At 42.4% G+C, this 24,413-nt stretch overlaps 1 protein-coding gene across 1 annotated transcript in view; it reads right to left on the bottom strand.

The window, feature by feature from the left end:
- Window positions 1–12,845: 12,845 nt before the first annotated feature.
- ARHGAP6 (Rho GTPase activating protein 6) overlaps window positions 12,846–24,413 on the bottom strand; it is a 124,546-nt gene continuing 112,978 nt past the window's right edge. The window contains exons 9-12 of the mRNA XM_081327452.1: window positions 24,245–24,342; window positions 20,995–21,239; window positions 15,771–15,851; window positions 12,846–15,293 (exon numbers count right to left, since the gene is read on the bottom strand). Of these exons, the coding sequence (XP_081183578.1) occupies window positions 14,587–15,293; window positions 15,771–15,851; window positions 20,995–21,239; window positions 24,245–24,342 (1,131 nt within the window). The 3' untranslated portion in view covers window positions 12,846–14,586. The remainder of the gene's footprint in view (window positions 15,294–15,770; window positions 15,852–20,994; window positions 21,240–24,244; window positions 24,343–24,413) is intronic.

Below are 24,413 nucleotides of genomic sequence, written 5' to 3'. Positions count from 1 at the left end.
TGAGTCGTGCATCCAGGAGGATGCCTAAGTTGCGCGCCCTATCAATGGGAGGCAACACCTCTCCCCCCATAACCAAAGATGGTAAATCTTGGACAACACGAGATGCCAACACGTAGAGCCACTCAGTCTTGGCCGGGTTGAGTTGGAGCCTGTTCTTCCCCATACAGATTCGTACCGCTTCCAGGCAATGGGACATCACATCAAGGGCATCACTTGGTTGGTTCGGAGTGGAGATGAAAAGCTGGGTATCATCAGCATATTGATGATACTTCACTCCGAAACCGCGTATGATCTCACCCAGTGGCTTCATGTAGATGTTGAACAGGAGGGGAGAGAGGACCAACCCCTGAGGCACCCCACAATCAAGGGGCTTCAGGGTTGACCTCTGACCTCCTGCCAACATCATCTGCGAATGGCCCGAGAGGTAGGAGGAGAACCACCATAAAACAGTGCCTCCCACTCACAACCCCCGGAGATGTCGCAGCAAGATACCATGGTCGATGGTATCAAAAGCCGCTGAGAGACCTAATAGGACCAGGATAGAGGAATAAACCCTATCCCGAGCCCACCAGAGATCATCCACCAGCGCGACCAATGCCGTCTCTGTGCTGTACCCGGGCCTGAAACCCGATTGGTACAGATCCAGATACTCAGTTTCCTCCAGGACCAAAGGGAGCTGCCGTGCCACCACGCTCTCAACAACCTTCGCAAGGAAGCGAAGGTTGGAGACAGGACGAAAATTATTTAAAATAGCTGGGTCCAAAGCAGGTTTCTTGAGGAGGGGCCTCACCACCGCCTCCTTCAAGGCGGCAGGGAAGCACCCCTCACTCAAAGAAGCATTGATCACTGCCTGGAGCCAGCCTCGTGTAACCTCCCGAGCCGCATAAACCAGCCAGGAGGGACACGGGTCCAATAAACACGTGGCGGCACTTAGTCTACCCATGATCCTGTCCACTTCATCCGGAGTCACAGGGTAAAACTCCTCCCAGATAATATTGGCCAGACCTGTCGCTTCCCCCTCGTCAGATACCGCCCAATCGGAGTCCAGACCGGTCCGAATCTGAGCGATCTTGTCTAACAGATGTTGGCTAAACTCCTTGGCCCATCCCCGCAAGGGATCTTTCCCTTTCCCTTGATTTAAAAGGGAGCAGGTCACCCTAAACAGGGCAGCTGGGCAATTATCTGTGGACGAAATGAGGGCGGCAAAGTAAGTACGCTTCGCCACCTCCATTTCCACAAGATAAGATCTAGTGAAAGATCTTAACTGTGCTCAGTCAGATTCAGACCGACTGGATCTCCAAACGCTCTCTAGGCCCCTCCTCCAGTGCTTCATCTCCCGTAGGTCCATGGAGAAGCATGGAGCCAACCTGGACCTGCGCCGGGTCAGAGGCCGCAAAGGAACAACACGGTCGAGAGCCTCAGAAGCAGCCCATTGCCAGGTGTCGACCAAGGTCTCGACCGGGCTGTGGGAGAGGGAGGCAGGAATCAAACCAAGCGCCGTCTGAAACCTTTCTGGGTCCATCAGGTGCCTGGGGCGGAACCACCTGGTCGGTTCCGCCTCCCAGCAGCAGGAGGTGGTATGACGGAGGCCTAGCCGCAGGAGATGATGATCTGTCCATGAAAGGGGCTGTACAGATGGAGAAACCCCACCCAGATGATTAAGCCACTGCCCGGAGATAAAAATAAGGTCGGGCGTGTTTTTCCCCTCATGGGTCAGGCCCTGAATAATCTGGGTCAGGTCCATGGCCATCATGGAAGCCATGAACTCTCGGGCCACCCCTGACACACCCCAGGGAAGGTAGGTTAAAATCCCCCAGCATCAAAAATCTGGGGAATTCCACCGCCAACCCCGAGAGAGCGTCGAGTAGGCCAGGCAGAGCTGTTGCCACGCAGCTGGGAGAGAGGTACATGAGCAACCAAGTTTCCGTAATGCATGCCAGGTCTACGTCTTCCTCCTCGATCAATTCATGGATGAGGGGAGCTTTATTCATAACAGACCTGGCATTCAAATAAATCAGCCTGGGCTCACGTATATGCCCTCCCCCTCCCCTGGGAAAACAGGTGGAAACCAGAGGGTCGGAGCGCGCCACAGCTCGAAAATATTGGGGGTGCAATCCCAGATTACGATATGGCCCTCTGTTCATCCATCTGCCGCCATTCCCAATCAGGACATTTTGGGTTCGTGAAAACCTTCCACCTCATAAAGAGGCAGTGTTGGTGGCCATCTCTAAAAAAAGACATTGAGAGCTATGTGGCCAGTTGCCCCATATGGTCTCCTGCAGCTGGATGCAAAACCTTCAGCACCCTGGAGAGAGATTTCTATGGACTTTATTGTAGAGCTACCAGAAAGCGCAAGAAACAGTGTCATTTGGGTAGTAACGGATTTATTCTCCAAGCAAGTCCATTTCATTCCTTGCCAGAAAATTCCAACTGCAAAATCCTTGGCTAAGATGTTTGTACAACATATCTATCAGCTACATTTATTTATTTATTTATTTAGTTGCATTTGTATACCGCCCTTTCCCTGAGGACTCAGGGCGGTTTACAGGGAATTAAAAATCAAAACATACAAAAGTTAAAACCAGTTAAAAAGCATTAAATTCACCCTGTACACTAAAAACCCCAGTTAAAATTTTCTCCTCAGCCTGGGCCCGAGAGCTCAAAGAGCCAGGTCTTCAGGCCCCGGCGGAATGATCGGAGGTCGGGAGCAGTCCTCAACTCCACCGGCAGCTGGTTCCAGAGGGCAGGCGCTCCCACTGAGAAGGCCCTATCCCTGGGTGTCACCCGCCGGCAATCTCTCACCGGCGGAACCCTGAGCAGACCCTCCCTGTGGGAGCGCACTGGGCGAAGGGCGTTTGATGCCGGCAGCAGGTGTTCCCTCAAATAACCCGGACCCAGGCCATGTAGGGCTTTATAGGTAATAACCAGCACCTTGAATTTCACCCGGAGGGCAACCGGAAGCCAATGCAGCTCGCGGAGTAGAGGTGTTACATGGGAGTATCGGGAGACCCCCATTACAACTCGCGCGGCCGCATTCTGCACCAGTTGAAGCCTCCGAGTGGTCTTCAAGGGCAGCCCCATGTAGAGAGCGTTACAGTAGTCCAAACGGGAGGTCACAAGCACATGAGTGACTGTGCGTAGGGCGTCTCGGTCCAGATAGGGACGCAACTGGCGCACCAGGCGAACCTGTGCAAAAGCCCCCCTGGTCACGGCTCCTATGTGATCTTCAAAATTGAGCCGTGAATCCAGGAGGACGCCCAAGTTGCGAGCCCTATCAACGGGGGGTAACACCTCACCCCCCATCATTAGAGGTGGAATAACTTGGTTAACCCGAGACGCCGATATGCACAGCCACTCAGTCTTGGCGGGATTGAGACGAAGCCTGTTTCTCCCCATCCAGACCTGAACCGCCTCCAGGCACTGGGACATCATGGAGAGGGCATCACTGGGTTGGTTCGGGGTGGAAAGAAAAAGTTGGGTATCATCAGCGTACTGGTGATACCCCACCCCAAAACCACGAATGATCTCGCCCAGCGGCTTCATATAGATGTTGAACAGGAGAGGCGAGAGAACCGACCCCTGAGGGACTCCACAAATGAGAGACCTCGGGGCGGATCTCTGCCCTCCTGTCAACACCGACTGCGAGCGGCCCTGGAGGTAGGAGGAGAACCACCGTAGAACGGTGCCTCCCACTCCCAACCCCCTGAGACGCCGCAGCAGGATACCATGGTCGATGGTATCGAAAGCCGCTGAGAGATCTAATAGGACCAGGACAGAGGAGCAACCCCTGTCCCTAGCCCTCCAGAGATCATTCACCAGCGCGACCAATGCCGTCTCCGTGCTGTGTCCGGGCCTGAAGCCCGATTGGTACGGGTCCAGATAATCAGTTTCCTCCAGGAACAGAGGGAGCTGATGCGCCACCACACTCTCAACAACCTTCGCCAGAAAGCGAAGGTTGGAGACTGGACGATAGTTGTTTAAAACAGCCGGGTCCAAAGCAGGCTTCTTGAGGAGGGGTCTCACCACCGCCTCCTTCAAGGCGGCAGGGAAGACACCCTCCTTCAAAGAAGCAGTTATTACTGCATGGAACCAGCCTCGTGTTCCCTCCCGAGCCGCATAAGCTAGCCAGGAGGGGCACGGATCCAACAAACAGGTGGTGGAGCTCAGTCTCCCCATGATCCTGTCCACATCATCAGGGGAAACAGGGTCGAACTCAGTCCAGATAACATGCTCAAGACCGCCTGATTCCTCCACATCAGACTCTGCCCAGTCAGAGTCCAAGCCGGTCCGGATCCGAGCGATTTTGTCCGTCAGATGATGACTGAACTCCTCGGCTCGTCCCTGCAAGGGATCCTCCCTCACCTCCTGGTTAAGGAGGGAGCGAGTCACCCTAAACAGGGCGGCCGGGCGATTATCTGCGGACGCGACAAGGGCGGCAAAGTAGTTAGACTTCGCCGTCCTTATCGCCGCAAGATAAGACCTTATAAAGGTTCTTAACTGCAATCGGTCGGATTCGGATCGGCTGGATCTCCAACCGCTCTCTAGACCTCGTCTCCGACGCTTCATCTCCCGGAGCTCCACCGAGAACCATGGAGCCCAGCGGGATCTGCGCCGAGTCAGAGGTCGCATGGGTACAACACAGTCGAGTGCCCTGGTGGCAGCCGTTTCCCAGGCCTCCACCAGAGCATCGACTGGGCTGTGGGTAAGGGTGATAGGTATCGGCCCAAGCGCCCTCTGGAACCGGTCCGGGTCCATTAGGCGCCTGGGGCGGAACCACCTGGTCGGTTCTGCCGCCCAGCGGTGGGGGATGGCATGACGGAAAACCAGCCTCAGGAGGTGATGATCTGACCATGACAGAGGGGTGATGGACGGAGAACCCCCTCCCAGATCATCCAACCACTGTCCAGACAGGAACACCAGGTCGAGAGTATGATCCCCCTCGTGAGTAGGGCCCTCAATAACCTGGGTCAGGCCCATGGCTGTCATGGAAGCCATGAACTCCCGAGCTAACTCCGACGACCCCCCCAGTGATGGCAGGTTGAAGTCACCCAGGACTATAAGCCTGGGGAACTCCGCCAACCCTGAGAGGGTGTCGAGCAGCTCAGGCAGGGCTGTTGCCACACAGCTGGGCGCCAGGTATGTGAGCAACAAGCCCAACTGAACCCGAGGACCACATCTCAAGAGGAGGGATTCACTCCCGGCCATCTGGACAATGGTGGCCTCCCGGGGACACAAAGTCTCCCGAATAACCACTGCCACCCCACCACCCCTGCCCTGAGCCCGTGGCTGGTGCAGCACCCGGAAACCTGGCGGGCATAACTCGGTGAGAGGCACCCCTCCCTCCGAACCCAACCAAGTTTCCGTGATGCACGCTAGATCCGCACATTCCTCCTCGATCAGATCACGGATGAGGGGAGCTTTGTTAACTACGGATCTAGCGTTAAAATAGACCAACCTGAGCTCAGGGGCCTGATCACCCTCATCCCCGGGTAGGAGGGTGCTAACCGGAGGGTCGGAGCGCGCCACCGCTCGGAGATAGCGGGGGCGCGATCCCAGATGTTGATATGGCCCTCCGCGCAAACACCTGCTGCCATTCTCTATCGCCGTGGGGATTTGAAGCCCCACCCCCACATTCCCAGAACCAGCAGCCACCTCCCCCGACCCCGTCCCGTCAGGACCTCTAACAGGACCAGACTGAGTGCCGGTTAAAGATTCCCTCCCTACCCCCCCCTCCCTCCCCCTCCCTAACCTCTTAAAATAACCGGCTAAAAATTTTATCAGGGGCCTCTTAGCATGTCTTGACTCGAGGCCCCTATCTAAGCCCAGCCACCTCTCGGAATCCCAAAGCTTGGGATCGTCATTAAGGGGAGTATGGAAACAGGCGACAGGTCGCGCCCATGAGGCAGGAACTGCCCTAAGGGCATACAAGTCCGCTCCGGAATAATGATAAATCATACTGCGCTGGGATAGTCTTTAGGGCAGATGTTATGACTATGTCCAAGGATCGCTCAGTGATGGTGTATAGATGGTAAAAAAGTCCAGTAGGCACCACTCCTAGTCTGCAAAGCCATCTCAGCTCTCACCTGAGATGGAAATCCAAGGGACAACCTCAGTCGTCCTCTCACTCCGGCTGAGGAGTCCAATCAGGAGCAGAGAGAGAAAAGGGGATCCTGAGCCAGGGCCACCCCAACTGGTCTCTCACACCAGTGAGGTGGTTACTGGCCAGTCCAAAACCGTCCCCCCACCACGGTCCGGTCCCAGCCACACTGGACTATCAATAGGAGGGATCTTAATTCCCATCAGGCATGGAGCTAGCCATAATGCCTGACTGTCAGCCGGAAAAGTAAGAACAGGCAGGCCAGGCCTCTGTCAATCCTCGCATCTCCGGCCAGCGCCACCAGTCGGGGGGGGGGAAGAACAGGAACATTCTTTCCCAAGCACCCATCCGCCAGTCCAGGCAATCTTCTAACGGCGGAGAGAGGCAATCCCAGCAGATGTATTAAGTCCGGGAATTCGCCAACATGTCCGCCGGGGCCGATGACCAGGCCCACCATCTGCAGCCACCATCCGGGAGGAGAAAAAGGCTCCGCGCCGCCAAAAACGGCGCCAGCCAGCTGGTGATCGTAAGAAGATCTCTGACCGGTGGGGATCGTCGCCGCTGCCCCTCCGACAAGCAGAGGGTATTCACGGCGAACAGGCAGAAAGAGGGAAGGCAGGGCAAGGCGTCCCGGACTTCTCGGCGCCATAGCGGAGAACAGCAGGTCGGCAGGCAGGCAAAGTCTCAAACGCCACTAGTTCAAATCAGAAGCCGCTAGCTCGGAGGGGGGGGCTCAGCACCACAAAAAGCAGCGCCCAGCAGCTGTTTTAAAATCCCCCCAATCCCCAGAGACGCCTCGGCAAGCCGGCAGAAGAAGGAAGCAAGGAAGGCATCCCAGACTTCACATCGCTGTCGCAGTGCTCAATGCCATAGCGAAGCTCGGCAGATCGGCAGGCAGGCAGTTCTCAAGAGCCGCCAGTTCAGAGCAGCAAGCTGACAGTTCAGAGGGGGGGGGCTCAGCGCCACGAGGAGCAGCGCCCAGCAGCTGTTCCAGAGTCCTCCCAATCCCCAGAGTCACCTCGGCAAGCCGGCAGAAGAGAAAAATCAGGCAAGGCGTCCCGGGCTTCACGGCGCTGCAACAGCGTTCGGCGCCATAATAGAGCTCGACAGGTCGGCAGGCGGCAGTTCTCCAGCGCCGCTAGTTTGGAGGGGGGGGCTCAGCGCCGCAAAGAATAGCGCCCAGCAGCTGTTTATTAACTCCCCCACCCCCAGAGTCGCCTGTCCATACCGTGGGCCTCCCTAAGCGAATTCCTTGGAGCCCTCGAAGAGCGCCCGAAGCTTAGGTTGCGTCCGTCGCCATCTTGGGCCAAAAAAAAAAAAAAAGCATAATCTCAGATAGAGGGATCCAATTCACCTCCAAGTTCTGGAGAGCCTTTTTGGACCTATTGGGAACCAATGAAGGCCTGTCATCTAGTCATCATCCTCAAATGAATGGGAGGACAGAACGAACAAACTCAGTACTAGAATAATACCTGAGGTGCTTCATCTATCAACTATCAACAGGACAATTGCTTCTGACCTGCTACCGTTTGCTGAAATAGCCTATAACAATGTAGTGCATTCCAGTACTGATTACACACCTTTCCAAGTGGCTACAGGACAGAGTTTCAACCTGATACTTGAATTACCTGCCAATGAACCTACCATCCTGTCCCTTAAGGAATGGATCACACAATTGCAAAATATGTGGCCAGTCATCAGAAAAGCCTTAGACGAATCTACAGAAGCCTACAAAGCCCAAGCAGAGAAGAAAAGGGTGGAATCTGACAGCCTTGAGAATGCTGCCTTATTGCTGGTTGGATTGGTTCAATTCAAACCAGCCAGTTGGACATTTGGGGTGGGGTTTGAAAGGGTTCTTTTAATGTAAAGTTTCATGTGGGAAATCCTCAGATCCTGCCTTACTCTCCTGCCATCAATAACTTCCAATAAAAGTTCCTTTTGAGACAATGCAAGTTTCAAGTGTTCTGCTTTCTTGGGAGGATTAATTAATGCAGGTCCTTAAAGGTAAAGGTAAAGATTCCCCTGCACATGCATGCTAGTCATTTCCGACTCTCCGTTTCAAAGCCGAAGAGCCAGCGCTTGTCCGAGGACATCTCCATGGTCATGTGGCCGGCATGACCTTCTAGCCAGAAGCTATGTATGTCATAGCTTTAGCAGAGTTCAGGCATCGGTTAAACATGGCTGTGCTTTGGATATATAATAAAGTGGCTATTCTTTAAAATATTAACCCTACGTAGTTAGAATAAAAAAATAAAACTTATATAAATTGGATATGTCATTCATAAGCTATATGCTAGCCTACACTATGGAAAATTACAACTTATTATATCTCATACACAGGGAGAAAGTTCTTCATAACACACAATGTCCTAAAAAGAAAAAAATAAACAGAAAGTTTGAAATACAAACTTTTATCCAGCAACCGTAGATCTAAGGCATGGGTGTCAAATTTGCCGCGTCATGTGACATATCACTACTTTTTTTGCATTGCCGGAACTGGGGTGGGCGTGGCCTCTGCCTGATGCAACCAGCCCATGGGCCGGCAGTTTGATACCCGTGATCTAAGGTGTCTGTCACAGCTTGGACAGTCCAAACAGAGTCAAGTGGATCTGCAACCTTCAGTCTGGAATGATGAAGTCAGGTTCTGGACTGTAACACTGGTGTAGATGGACAGTAGCACTTGGAAAAAAAACTTGTCTACTCTTTCACATAGATCCAGGCAGGCCCAACCCAACAGATGCAGCTTCCTGCAAATATTTAGCAAGAAAAAAATCATGGCAGACATCTGTTCCACACAATTGTTGCATCATCTTAGCTGTGAAATGTGGGCCAGAATCAGACAATATACTATTTGGCAGCCCAAACCTAGGAATAATTTCTTACAGTAGGACTTTTACTACTTAATGGTCTTTATGAATCCTGCAAGCAAAATCCTCAGGCCATCCTGTGAAGGCACATAGTAGTACCAAAACCTTGAGCCTAGTTTCTGAGTGAGAACTCCCGCTGCAGTGCCTTTCAACTCATGTACAAAAAGAGTAAGTGAGGTCTGGAAGCCCCACTGCTAAGCAATGTAATCAACAAGTAAAACATCCCACAGCCATGCCCCACTTATGTCTGTTCCAGCTGCAGTCATTAAACACAATATCACATAGCTGTAACTTGTGCTTTCTTGCCAGCTTCCCTACTGACTTTGCTTGTTGGGAGCCAAGTACATTCAGTGGGGAAGCTGGCAGGAAATCACAAATCACAGCCATGTGAAGGACATAAATGGTGATCATGTAACAGATGCTGCAACTGTCATAAATGCAGATTGTCAAGCATCCAAACTGTGATCATGACTGTGGGATGCTGCAATAGCTGCAAATTCACAAATTGATTATACTGTACATCTCCCTTTTCAGTACCATTATCACTTAGGTCATTGAATGAGCTGTTAAGCAAGTTTACATATGCTTTATTTCTGACTGAGCTATTGTCATGGTTCTGACATGACAGATATTGTATGGAAAGTTCAGTGTCTTAAATTGGATTTTATTTCAATTGACCATAATGGCATAAAGTTATTTTATGAGCCAAAGAGCACATCTGGGCATGTGAAATAGCAGCTTGGAATTTGTTGACTGGACATATTTGAGTAACATTTTGATAGCTGCAAATTTGCACTTCACAGAACAGGTAACATCCAACCTTATCTCTGAAGAGTTTAATTACATCCATGCAGGGAATGCCTATTTCCATTGCTGGTATGGAATTGTAAAATAGAACTAATTGTGCTTGGCTCGATGAAGACATTGAGGCTTGATGCTGCAAATTTTCAAGGTGTCATGGTGCATTAAGGCTGTATGTAATTATTCTATAACTTTATTTATAACTTTGTTTTGTAAACAGAATGCAAGAGCCCAAAGAGATCATTTCATGCCCACTTAGTAAATAGAAAGAAGCATGTCAGCTCTCTATTCTGCTCTTCACATGAAAACACCTACACTTGGTGCTACCACTGAAATGATCCCTTAAGCGAAAGCTTTCAATTACCTCATCCCTTCAAATAACAATTATGTGCTACTGTTGACAGTACTTTTCATGGATATATGCACAAAATGTTTGACTCAATAAATAGAAACAATTTTTCTGCAAGAACTTTATTCTATTGCACAAGAAATAATTTAAAAGACACTACTAGGTAAAATTCCACTGAAATTTAAGGAAGGCATTTTGAATGATAGTAAAACTTTTTTTTTGCAAATTTTATTGATTTTCTGATATTACATTCACATATTTGAAAAGCAACGTGGTGGCTGGGTAGCAGTAATTCAATTACATACAGATATCATTAGTACAGATTTCAAATTGCTACCATAAATATTTCCTCTCTTTTTCCCTTCATATATACTATTTGTAAATTAAAAGACAAGTTTTATCCTATCCATCACATAGAAAATAACTTTCTTACATATATCCATAGTTTTTGTTTACACATATTCTAATTGTTTTAACATACAATCTTTTAGACCTTTTATCAATGACCTAATAGATTTTTCAATTTTAATGTCCACTAACATTTAGATTTAACGTTTGATATTTCATTCCCAAGATTTTTAGTATATTCCCAATTCATCTATCACCTTTCCACACAAAATCTAATATTCAAAATACACATCCCATTTACTTAACTTCTCACCCTCTATGTCAATAATTAAGGATACAATATGATATCCTTCCTTTTTGCTAATTTTCAATTTTTTTTAAGTAGTAATCAAAATTTCTTTTTATTTTAATATTTAATGCTTCCTCTCTTCCTCTTTGTATCTGCTATCTCTTGCTTAAACTGATAATTTTCGTTTTTAACATTCCATATAGACCTATTTATTATTTTCAACAATAGGTTTTTAGCTTATCTACATTATTCACCTTTACATGACCTTTATGCAAATCAATATTCAAATTAGCTATTAGTATTTATACTGCTAAATTTTAATGACCAAATTTTTTTCTTTATCTCAGTTCATAACAATGTCTTGTGTTCAACATACACATCTTATCTATTTAAGTACATTCTGTTTCAAATTTCAATAAGATGGTCGAAACTCCATTCTTCTTATTCTAGCTTTTTTCCTTTGCAAAATCATCTTCCATGTCCTTGTTTTTGGGTCATCAAACCAATCTCCTTGTAATATCATGTATATTAATTGATATTGGCAAAACCATCCGATTGCCATTTTTTGAGAGGACTTGTAGATCTAATGGATCATCTCTTTATTCTTCCATATCGATGTAGTTGTTCTGAATTGTCTTCTCATCCAACTGTTCTTTTTCTAGATCCTCTAGATCCTTCTGAATTGTATAAGTAACCTTTTCCTTTTTCCAGGTTGTCAATGTCTTTTCTGGATTTTCAAATATCAATATTTGTTTAATAGTAGATTCTTCTGTCATGGTACTTGAATGTTTCATTTTTTCTATTGCATTTTGTATAGATGGTTTTTTAATTGTGGTCAAAGTTTGGGCTTTCATATCTGGGCTGTCTTCTTGTTCCTTCACATAGCCTCTTAGTATTTCACTGGTTGTGGTAATAATTTGGATTAGTGTTTTTAACATAGCAAGAGTTTGTTGATCTTCATCTATAAATAAATTTTGTTCCTGGTCTTCTTCCATGTTGGTATTTTAAACTAAAGGCTTTACACTTAGAAAATCCAAGAGAAAGATTTTTTTTTCTAAATAGGGAACACAAAGCCTTTCACAGCTGTTATTTCGAAGTTCTCAAGATTATGTATCTTATCTATTTCCCTGGGCAGTCAGCCAGGCCCCTTTTAAAGTTTCCCTTTGAGTCCCAAAGTTGTCTTAATCGTTTTTTTTTCATAAGAAAGAATCCAGATTTCCAACAGAAGTAGACAATGAAAAATAGGAAATAAAAAATATTTCAATCCACATGCTTTGAGAAATAAAGTTCCAATTGGGATTCAGTTACTTTTTCAACGTTTAAAATGCCCCTGGGTATTTAATTGCAGCTCTTTCTGGAGGGAGGGCTGAAATCCCCCTTCCTTCACTGCAGCGGGGAAAGTGCTTAGCAGCTTAAGGAGTTACAGAAAGTAATTAGGGTGTAAAAGAGGTAGATCTCATCCAGTCTCTTCCGTGCTGCTTTAAGAGTTGCATGGTGGGAAATGTGTCTTCGGCTGTTCACAGCCTAGGGACGAGCCATAATGGCCGGTCCTTTCATCCGCCGGTTTGGAGGGATCGCCAGGTCCAACGGGAGAGTTGCAGCTCTCCCGTGATCCAGTGGCGCCCCTCCTTGCTGGTTGCCTCTTCAGGGCGACTTTTGGCCCTTTTCAGGGTCCCCCCAGTGATGCGAAACTGGATGGGGGAGAGACAGCAAGACTCCCAGCCGTCCATATCGGCTGCGTGACAAACCAGAAGTCCGATAGTAAAACTTTTAAAGCACAGAATTTTGACATTTAACAAATACAACATTGCACTGGAATAATCTTGTGGAATTCTATCAATATTTTACGAATTTTTAACCAACAGTGTTGGTTAAAAAAGGAAAATATTTTTAGTTAATTGTCAGGAATCCAGGTCTCATGAATACATATAAAAACATACAGTACAGTACAAATAAAAATTTGTGAACTCTTCTGAATTTTTAATATTTCTGCATAGATATGTTCTATCTAAAACATTATTTGTTTTCCAGAAAAGTCTTAAAACTAGGTAAAAACACAATTAAATGAATGAGTCAAAACATTATATTTGTCCATTTGTTTATTGGAAAATGATTTAAAACATGTACAGTATATGAACCCCTAGGATTATCAGTCAGGTGTTTCAATCCATGGGATGATAATCAAGTTTGAGTATGGAAGGTCCTGGCTTATTTAAAGAACAGGATTCTGGGTATGTAGAAAGTTGTCATAGCTCATACAAAGGAGATATATAAAAAATAAAGCTGACATTGCTGCTCACCTCATCTACAATTTGCAAAAGACCACATAGATAAGCCAGAGGTCTATTGAAAGAATGTTTTATGGAAAGGTGAGGCCAACATAAAACTTTTAGGCTTGATTAAAAAGCATTATGTTTGGCAAACACTATATTGTAACATAAGAAATTTATCTGTGAATCATAGTAGTGGCAGTATCATGATTTGAGCCTCCTTTGTACCTCTGAACCAAGATAGTTTACCATCATGGATAGAATTCTGAACTGTACCAGCAAATTCTTCAGGAAAATATCAGTATACTGTCCATGAACTGAAGCTCAGAAAAAAGTGGGTCATGCTTCAAGACAATGATCCCAGATACTCAAGTTGTACAACCAAAGAATAGTTAGTCTAGAATGATTAAATCAAATTCCTGATTGTAATCCTATGGAAGGCTTGTGGAAAAACCTGAAAGGACTATTTATGCAAAGAAGCTTACCATCCTTGAACTAAAGTTATTCTCTAAGGAGGAATGAGCTAGAATTCCTCCAAGCTAATGTGCAGGATCAACAGTTATTGGAAACATTTAGTTGTTATTGTTCTCCAACAGGGGCACACCAGTTACTGAAAAGCAAAGGTTCACTTAGTTTTTGTAGCTTTGGATATGTAGCTGTGGATAATTTCCCTTAATATATAAGGGTTAGGGGTTTTGGCTCATTTATTTAACTGGGTTCTTTTTATCTAGTTTTAGGACTTATGAGGAGAAAAGGTCAGATTTTAGATCATATTTATAAAGAAATATTGAAAATTCAAAAGGGTCTGTCACATAAACAGTCTTAACAAAACTTTATAAACACCCTCTCCTGTATTTTCTCATCCATGTCAAAATTTTACAAGCCTAATGTGGAATGGGTAGAAGAATCTTTGGGAACTTTTTGTATATGGTGTAGGCATGGACATGTTTATGAAGAGGTGACTGGGATTGCTTTCTAAAAGAGTAAAAATATATGGTCATTAAAATTTCTTTGCAAGCAAATAGTATATTAGATACTCTTTAACTTCCTTACTATAAAATATATGGCTTTTAGTGTTTTCATTCCACCTTATTTGTCAGTGAAAATATACAACTTTCACAAACAGATTAATTAAAAGCATAGAAGCCAGTTTGTGCATTTCCAATGATATCAATATACTGTATATTAATATTAGCAGTGCATGATTAAAAGATATTTTCAAAAAAGCATTCAAGATTATTTTTCTGCATATAAATACAATGTTATTGTGCACATAACATCTGCATAATATACAATCATTTGAGCTGCAGATACATAAATGTATCTTAACAACACCAGGGTCATTTTTATTGTATACACAGCTTATATTTCACAGAATAGTCTGCACTGAAATTGCCATCTCACATTTCCTTCTACAAAATCCCAAAATGTGTTACTAAATTTTACACTATTAAAATTCTTTTAATAAATTTAATTTTATTAAAACTTTAAAAAATAATTCAGTATAAATCCCATCCACAATTACCACTTTTCCCTACTTCGAAAAGACCTGCTGATTTCTCCACTCATACTAATGTTTCAGGGAGCACATCTGGATTGTCAGGTGATAAAATCTCCCAAATTTGCCATCGATCGCTTTGCCAACCATGCCAGTCTGTCTCTGACAAATTTTTACTGTTCTGCTCACTGTCTGGAAAGAAGTACTTTCTTTCATTTTGGTTCTGTTCCTCCTCGTGCTGGGTAGGTTGTTCAGGCACCTGAGTCATGATCCTCATTCCCTGGGCCCCAGATAAGTCTGTCTTCTGAAGCTTCCACAATGAATACCCTGTAGAAGATACTGCTGGTTGGAGGGATGAAAAGTTGCTTTGTTTTGCTGTTTCAGGATAAGGAGGTGGTGGTCTGTTTTTTCGAATTACTTCAGCTTGCCTTAGAGGCGATGGCTTAAATGCAGCATGCAGGCAAGTTGCATCTGAGTCATGCTCCATCAAGTTCTCTGTATATCTTACAGGTGAATGATGTTTTGAATTGGACTGGCTGGAATTCTTCCTACCTACTTCAATCTGTGGGGTGCTGTAGACTTGAGACAGAGGGGGATGCAAACCGCAACCAGGAAGGGCAGCTGTTGTCTGACTCCTCTGGATGACTTGGTTTTCATTATCTAGCTCTGTACTGCTTTCCCGCCACTGAGGAGAAGACAATGACAGGCTCCCTTGAGAAAGGGAGCACTGCCCTGGCCGCAAGGAGCCGCTGTCATAGATGTCTCTATATGACTCTAAAAAAACCACAGAGAATGATCAATAATAAAGCAAATCATACATTGTTTTTGAGATAATCTACAATGACATGGGCATTGGGATCTTGCATCAGGTTTGGGAATGATATCTAGAATTACTATTGATTACTCATATATACAAACACAACATTTCCATACAAGTAGTCCTGCTCTATAGTGCAAACTATTCTACAGATAGTTGTGCCTTGATTTGAATATCATAATATCTGAAAGTTTGCAAAAAAACCCCACCTGTTGTAAAAACTCCTGTGATACTCAGACACAAAAAATATTTAATGTGGTATAAACTTTTGTAAACTATAGTTCACTGAACCATACTTTATAAAATGGGTGGCTTTTGGAGAAAGAGAATTAGCAGTCCTCTTCTAGTACAATACTATAATGAAATAGCACTATTATATAAATAATCAAATCAGATAATTATTCAATGCATAGAAACAAAAACAATATGTATACCTATCATTCCCAGCCCTTTGGAACCACTTTTCACAGTTGAATGCCAGGTGCCCCAGATGTGGAAACAGTCCTCTGATACATCTATAGGATTAGAAGGAATATGAATGTAGGTGATCCTAATATTTAATAGAGATACAAATTAGAAAGAAATAGCAGTAGCTACTTGGGTTCTCAGTTTTCTCGGAAATTAGCTGTTTCCTGCAGATGTACTATGCTAGGTAACATCATTGGTATATAGGGGACTGAAGCATTTTGTACTTCTAGTCTTGGTGTGGGAGGATTTTTCCTTAATAAGGGTATTTTTAAAGAATTATCAAGAAAGAAACCTCACCCCATAGAAACTAACCAAACTGAGAGAACAACCAAGAGTCCAACAGTTCAATCCTAATTTACATATATTCTCTAGTATTGGTAGTATTCTTTGTTACAATAATCTATCAGAATTCTGTCATTTAGCAAAATAGTTAAAATCATTATTTCAAATATAGCAAAATAAAAACATAAATCAGATCTGTCTGAGGGATAAGACAGGTGCAATGTAAAAAGACATGAAATATGCACTCAATATCTCCTTCACAAGGGAAAAATGTTAACCCATAAGGAATATTTAAGTATTTTCCCTTGAGGACAGTTCTGATTCTGGTACTCTTTGGGGTACATAGCAATGGACACAATTGAATAGAATAAAAACAATCGTAAACCTAAAAATGGGGATTGACTACTTTAAGTCAGATTGAGTTTTCAAATCTTTAGCACTTTGAATGCAGGAAATGTTCAACCCTATCCCTTTATCACAGACATGTCAACCTCACGATGTCACGTGATGTCGCGCAATGTATTGGGACTGTTTTGCCATTGCCGGCAATGGGGTGGGCACAGCTTCCGCATGACGTGTCCAGCCCGCGGGCTGGCAGTTTCACACCCCTGCTTTATCAGGATGGCTACTCTTATGAAACCACAATTTTGTACTTTTTTTCAAGACTTTTCTACATTAATTTATACTTATCTGCTAAGAGTCAATTCCCTAGACCAGAGGTGTCAAGCTGCCGGCCCGTGGGCTGGTTACATCATACGGAGGCCCTGTCCTCCGCATCTCTGGCAATGCAAACAAAGTCACAATACGTCGTGACACGTCACTTGATGCGGTGGGCTTGACACACATGGCCTAGACCCTCTGGGGGAACCCCCCCAAAAAAATTATCCAGGCATCAGTACAAATGTGGAGTCTTGATACTCTGAGTTTGGTTGTTCGCTTGCAGTTTCATTACATCATCAGTACTAATCAGCGTGTGGCTTTCTCCGTGGTAATTCCTTGATTATGGTATTGTTTTCTGCTTGTTTGTCTGGTGCTAATCCCTGCTTCTTTGGGTGTAGGCTACTGTGTTCTAAGTAATTTTGTTTCCTTTGTTGCTTTAATTATCTCTGCAGTTTGTTTTTATATATCTATTGATGGCTGATTTGTCTGAATATCAAGCTTCTTGGAATTCCCTAGCATTTTTGGATTTAGATTGGTCAAGGATGCACAGCTTCCCAAATGAAACTACGGTTGAGTTTGCTGCATGATGTGAGATTAAACAGGTTTCATCATGTTTTCTGACTGCTAGTTACTGTTCATAGACACATTCTGCTGGTGTTCTGCCTGTTTGTCCTACAAACAGCTGTTATAATCCTTAAAATGTATGTTGCATTGCTTTTTTTCTTCTTCAGTTATTATGTCTTTTGGTTTACTTAAGATGGAGGGCTTTAGTTGGCTTGTGTGCTATGATGATATCATGTGGTTACAATAGTCTGTTGATTGTTTCTAATAGATTTTTGATGTGTGATAGTGTTATTCTTTTTATAGTTTTTAGATCCTGAAGAGATGTTTTATTTTGTAAAAAAAAAGAAGATATAAAAGTTCAATGTGAAACTTGCAAATCTATATGTGGATGCTTTCTATTGCCATTATAATATATTCCATTTTATTCTATTATTATTATTATTTCTATATTACTATGCTAGTTACTACAAGGGACGCGGTGGCTCAGTGGGTTAGGACGCTGAGCTTGTTGATCAGAAGGTCGGCAGTTTGGCGGGTTGAATCCCGAGTGCCGCGTAGCAGAGTGAGCGCCTGTTACTCGTCCCAGCTTCTGCCAACCTAGCAGTTCAAAAGCACGTAAAAATGCAAGTAGTAAAATAGGGACCACTCCGGTGGGAAGGTAACAGCGTTCCGTGTGCCTTTGGCATCTAGTCATGCCAGCCACATGACCACAGAGACATCCTCGGACAAGCGCTGGCTCTTCGGCTTTGAAACGGAGATGAGCACCGGCCCCTAGAGTTGGAAATGACTAGCACGCATGTGCGGGGGAACCTTTACCTTTTTATTTATTATTTATTCTATTCAATTACTATTACAATGCTCTACTTTATACTACTATTTATAATAATGCTTTCTTCCTATAAATCCTGTTCTGCTTTAGGCCTTAATTTCCCTTTTTGAAATTTCTTGTTTTTTCTGTTAACAGCCAGCATGTAGAATACTTGCACCTTTTCATATTGTGTTTGGCTTTGTTGTGCCTCTATAGTTCTTGATCCTCTGAACCATCCATTCCCTTTGAAGGAAAAAAACACCTTTTATTCAGCTGCTTTTCTCTACGTGCTGCTGGTTGCAGAGAAAATGTGGATTTCCTCCTCCACACTTGTTTTAAGGCTGTAGCTTTATTCACCCCTCTTCTGTACTTACACTGGGAGGGGAAGGCAGCCTTCAATTTCTCTAATCAGCCTGCTCTTCGAGTCTATAGGCAGGCAATCAGAGTCAGAGAGCACCAGAGACTCTATACTTCATGAGCTAGATATATTCTCTTCCATTGAAATTAATACAAATCCATGCACTCATTTCTACTTTAGTCAAACCTGTTTCCCTGCTTTGTACTATGTTAGCTACATATAGGATCACTTGGAATATAGTATCTAAGAATTTAAACTGAATCTTCCTAGAGGGGTAAAGAAGCTATGTATCTAGTGAAGTAGAAGGATTGCATTGCTACCACTAATTTTTGTGCATTTTGAATTAAATAATTTTAGTGTGACCCGCATTTGGTAGAGTTATTAAAAATCATACCCAAATATTTAAAGATTTTGATTGGTTATATGGTCAGGTTAGGAACCCTGGGTTATTTTGCCAAAAATAAGATCTTTTAGTATATCAAATTTCAAGTACTTCCTGGAAACCATTAGTGGCCAGGACACGCAGCCCTTATTTCAGTCCAAGTGACATTTGTGACAGTAACACTGTTATCATCAGCATATAATAAAACTGCAATTTATTTTTGTCACAAGAAAGCAAGGCAGCCAGAGGTAGCCAAAACTCTTGATATCAAGCTAAAATCTTAGTGGGTCATAACCAAAGAACAGAAACAACAGCTAGGATCTAAATAATGTTTTAATCTGATGTCAAGAGCTTTTGCTACCTCAATGGATTTATTTACAATATGGGCAATAGATCCCCAAGTGAATGACTCAGTGAAATTCTCAGATGAAAAGGAGCATGAAATATTGTTGTTGTTGTTAGTTGCAGTCATGTACAACCCATCATAACCCCATGGACAACATTCCTCCAGGCCTTCCTGTCCTCTATCATCTTCTGGAGTCCACTTAAGCTCACGCCTACTGCTTCAGTGACTCCATCCAGCCACCTCATTCTCTGTCATCCCCTTCTTCTATTGCCCTCAATCTTTCCCAGGCTCTTCTCCAGTGAGTTCTTCCTTCTCATTAGGTGGCCAAAGTATTTGAGTTTCAACTTCAGGATCTGGCCTTATAAAGTGCAGTCAGGGTTGATTTCCTCTACGACTGACCGGTTTGAACGCCTTGCAGTCCAAGGGACTCGCAGGAGTCTTCTCCAGCACCATAGTTCAAAGGCCTCAATTCTTTGGCGCTCAGCCTTTCTTATGGTCCAACTTTCACGGACATACATTGCAACTGGGAAAACCATGGCTTTGACAATATGCACTTTTGTTGGCAGGGTGATGTCTCTGCTTTTTAGTATGCTGTCTAGATTTGCCATAGCTTTCCTCCCCAGGAGCAAGCCTCTTTCTATTTCTTGGCTGCAGTCCCCATCTGCGGTGATCTTGGAGACCAGGAAAATAAAATCTGTCACTACCTCCATTTCTTCCCCATCTATTTGCCAAGAATTGAGAGGGCCGGATGCCATGGTCTTGGTTTTCTTAATGTTGAGTTTCAAGCCAACTTTTGCACTCTCCATCAAGAGGCTCTTTAGTTCCTCTTCACTTTCTGCCATTAGAGTGGTATCATTTGCATATCTTAGGTTGTTATTTCTCTTGGCAATCTTAATTCCAACTTTTGATTCATGTAGCCCTGCCTTTCTCATGATGTGCTCTGCATATAAGTTAAATAGGCAGGGCGACAGTATACAGCTTTGCCAGACTCCTTTCCCAATTTTTAACCAATCAGTGAAATATTGGGACCCCCTTTTAAGCAAAATAATTTTCTTTAGGTTCACAAAAGTTTTCATACTGTCATTGTTTCTGGCACAAACATTCTTCAACTGAAAAATGAAAGATGTGATTTTCAAAAGTTCAAAGATAAAATTCAAGATTCAAGAAAAATGTACAATACCTGTAATTCAAAATATTAGCAAAGAATTAGAATTGATTTCATTTTTTAAATGTTTTATATTTCTGCACTGATATTAACCAGGTTAAATATGGAGATGTTCATATACTAGAACACTAAACCTATGACTTAACCACAGGCATAATTATGCCATTATAATTCTAGTTTAAAAGTCCATGGAATGTATTTTGTATTAGCAGGTTGATTTTGTACATCTGAATTGATGTACAAACTCTGCTATTCTGAATTACTGAATTCTGAATCTTTTTAGTATAATTGAAGAGCATTATGTATAAAGACCCTTTTCAATTGCAACAAAATCTTTTCACCTGGATATATTGTTGGATATTTATAAAATCTTATCAAACATTTTCAAAGAATGTTTTCTTAGACAATCTTTAAATTAAAATCAGAAATTTGCTGTTAGGAACTGAAATTTAAATTTGATAAACTGTATCTGTCTAACCCTAGCAGTCTGACTCTATTCTGTTAAGGAAATCAATTCACTAAGAAAAATTATGTTTAAAATAAAAATAGTTTTTACTATAAAAGAATATTCACAATGATATTAGAACTAATATATACTCATAGCTATGGTATATGCTGATCCTACCAAACGAATTCTCTTTTGATTTTGGCTGAAAATTGCTACCTAATGTGCTCTGTTCTGGTACTTTATTTAACTTCTCAGAAGTGAGGGACATATCTTCTTGCATTGCCAAAAGAGATCTTTCAGATAGCACTGGAGAGTTGTTGTCATATGGTGATATATCGCCACTTGAAGTTCTGTTTGAGTCTATGGATGAATGTCTACCTTCTATGGAGAATGACCTTTCAGACTGAAGCATTTCAGGGCTTCTGATAAAATGAAACATAAATAGGAGTTAATAAAATGTAGCCCATGTAAAGCAGAGTATTTCAGTAATATGTGGATAGAATAAAACTAAAAATTACAGAAAATAACTGCCTGAATAGCGAACAATTATAGGATGGGATTCAACACAATGTAGGTGAAATTACTGTTACATTATATTCAAGACAACTATATCCAAGATTCTAATTAAAAAAAGAAAGCTTTAAGAACATGTAAGTCTGAATATAACACAGGAAGTGTTTTGTACATTATTGAGTACAATATAATGAATTTAGGAAATATAATGAAAAAAGGCAACTGCAAGAAACAATGACGATAGAACAAAGGACAGTCCATTTAAATGCTACTTTTAATAAAAGAAAACTTTATAAAAGCTGTCAAATTATACCTTACCTTGAATAAAAGTTGAACATTTTGGTTTTTTTTCCCTCAAAAAATATTTTTTATCAAAAATATTCCCTAAGAATTTAAAATGGCCATTCCATGTTCTATTTAGTATTTAACAAGAAATCCTTCACAGCAAGAATCTTGATTTCATTTTCAAATGATGGTTTAGTTTTAGATTATTATGGAGTTAGGGATAAATTTCATCCTGACAAATCCAGCCATATTAGAAAGGATAAGAAGACTCTACAAATAGGCTGTGTGCACTGTACTGTTATTAGCAAACAGTGTTATATAACATTGTACTGTTTCATTGTGACTGAGCAGATAGTCTTCCAGTTAAATAGAAAAACAGTGAAGTTATTAGAAAAAGTAGATGCAAAAAATGTTTTGATCAAGAGAAAAGTCTACATAGAAAATCACTATGCCCATTTTTACAAGTAGCAACTGAACTATGTTATATGACCAATTACTGACGGACATGTGCTCACTTCTCACTGTAGAGTTATAGTTTTTCATGTCAAGATTTGAAATCCATTATCAAGAATATTAAGATGGTCCCAAGACATGTGTATCTCACTTTTTGGTTCCAGCTTATCAGGAAAAATAGCCCAGTAAATATGTAGTCGTCTCTCCAGATTGACACAGAAAAAATGATGTGTCCTATGAGTGTCATTTTCTTTTCATGATGAATAAATTGTCCCTCTAAGCTTCTAGCCAAATTCTTTCCCATGACTTCGCAGTTACAGCTGGAAACATGTTAGTATCAAAACATATAAAAATGATTCCTGGGCACTTCAATATTAATTAGGCATCTAAGAGGAGAACAAAACTACAGTGACAATTCTGTCATTTTCAAACACTGAATACTCTTGTTGAAACAAGTAGCACAATTACTGGTCCTATCAACTGTGAATTACAACAAACTGTTCCCAATGATTTACTGGAAAATGTTGAAAAGATATATTTCTTCTCAGGAGATTTAAATGATGACTTAGGAATAAATAAGGGATCAGGGCTTAAGGAAGTAATGTATCTTCCTTCATTTCCAAAGTAGAATAAGATAATATGCATACAAAGCAGCCATGGTGCACATATTTTTTTGTACTAAGGCAAATTCAACATGGAAAATAAGGACATTATTCCCAGTATCAGATGGCTGTATAAGACATCAAAGGTGCTATTATCTACTTGACTTGGCTATTTGGTTAGGGTCTATACAGATTTGAGCAGTTGTAAATATTAAACATTCTTAAACTAAGCAATGTTGTTGTTGTTAGTTGCGAAGTCGTGTCCAACCCATCGCGACCCTATGGACAATGTTCCTCCAGGCCTTCCTGTCCTCTACCATCTTCTGGAGTCCATTTAAGCTCACACCTAATGCTTCAGTGACTCAATCCAGCCACCTCATTCTCTGTCTTCCCCTTCTTCTATTGCCCTCAATCTTTCCCAGCATTAGGCTCTTCTCCAGTGAGTCCTTCCTTCTCATTAGGTGGCCAAAGTATTTGAGTTTTAGCTTCAGGATCTGGCCTTCTAAAGAGCAGTCAGGGTTGATCTCCTCTAGGACTGACCGGTTTGAATGCCTCGCAGTCGAAGGAACTCGCAGGAGTCTTCTCCAGCACCATAGTTCAAAGGCTTCAATTCTTTGGCGCTCAGCCTTTCTTATGGTCCAGCTTTCACTGCCATATATTGCAACTGGGAAGACCATAGCCTTGCTGATAATTTTTGTTTGAATAGGAATCAACTGTTAAAGAGATATTTTTTGAGCAAGAGCAAAGATCTCATCCACTGGAATTTCTATAACCTCACAGCTATAAAAGGTAGAAGAACAGAGCTTAAGTTAATTAACAGAGATTCCCAAGTGTTGGGTTCATTCTGAATTGTAAAAGCATTTAGAAGCACTTTCACAAACGGCATATTATCAATGGGCAGGACCAAATACAAAACATTGACTGAAAGTCACACTGTTAAGGTGTCACTTCACACAGCTTTCCAGGATGTAGTCTACTGTCTCAGCGTGAGTTGGTCTTTTTTCTAGGCAGATAGGCACACATCCCAACAAAGCACTGTGCTATCATTTTAGTGACTAAAATGCTTCTTTGTTCTTTATGGGACCCAGAAACATTTTTAGAAATAAATTCTTGAGTTCAATTCTTAGTAACATGCTAACCTTCTGTTTAATAGTTTATTTAAAATTTTATTACAATGTAAATGTTAGGTATGCCATCAGCCCAGAAAGTTCTAAGTGCAGACATATTTGCACTTTTGCCATGATGTATGGACCCAGGTTTTAGTGCAGATGGAGCACTAAAGGCCTTGGATAATCTCAGACATTTAACTAAAGTTTATTTTATTAAAATAGGCTTGAAAATTAAGATAGTCATATAAAAAACAGTAAAAAATTATTCTAAAGGTATTAGGGTTTTACTAACATTTTATAAAAGAGGTACATAATTTAATTTCATAATGGTTAACATTATTCATAGTTATTATTTAAATAAATATGCCAAGGGTTGTGAAATAGGAAGCCTTTGGACAATTATGATAAATTATGATAATATTATCCCAATGGAGGGAAATAAAATAAAATTAACAAATTACTCACAATGACTGGGAAGCTTTCCTTCTCAGCAAATAGTCTACAACATCTGGATCAGTCTCAAGCAGACTAATTAGAACTTCATTTTGAAGGTCAGCTGGGACCTATACATTAATAAAACATCAAAAGAATGAATAGCAAAATTATACATCTTTTAAATATGAATATAATCACA

This window comes from Vipera berus, assembly GCF_964194415.1.
Source record: "Vipera berus genome assembly, chromosome: 4".
NCBI lineage: Eukaryota > Metazoa > Chordata > Lepidosauria > Squamata > Viperidae > Vipera > Vipera berus.
Note: the sequence above shows the minus strand (reverse complement) of the source record. Positions and strands in the feature narration are given on the sequence as shown.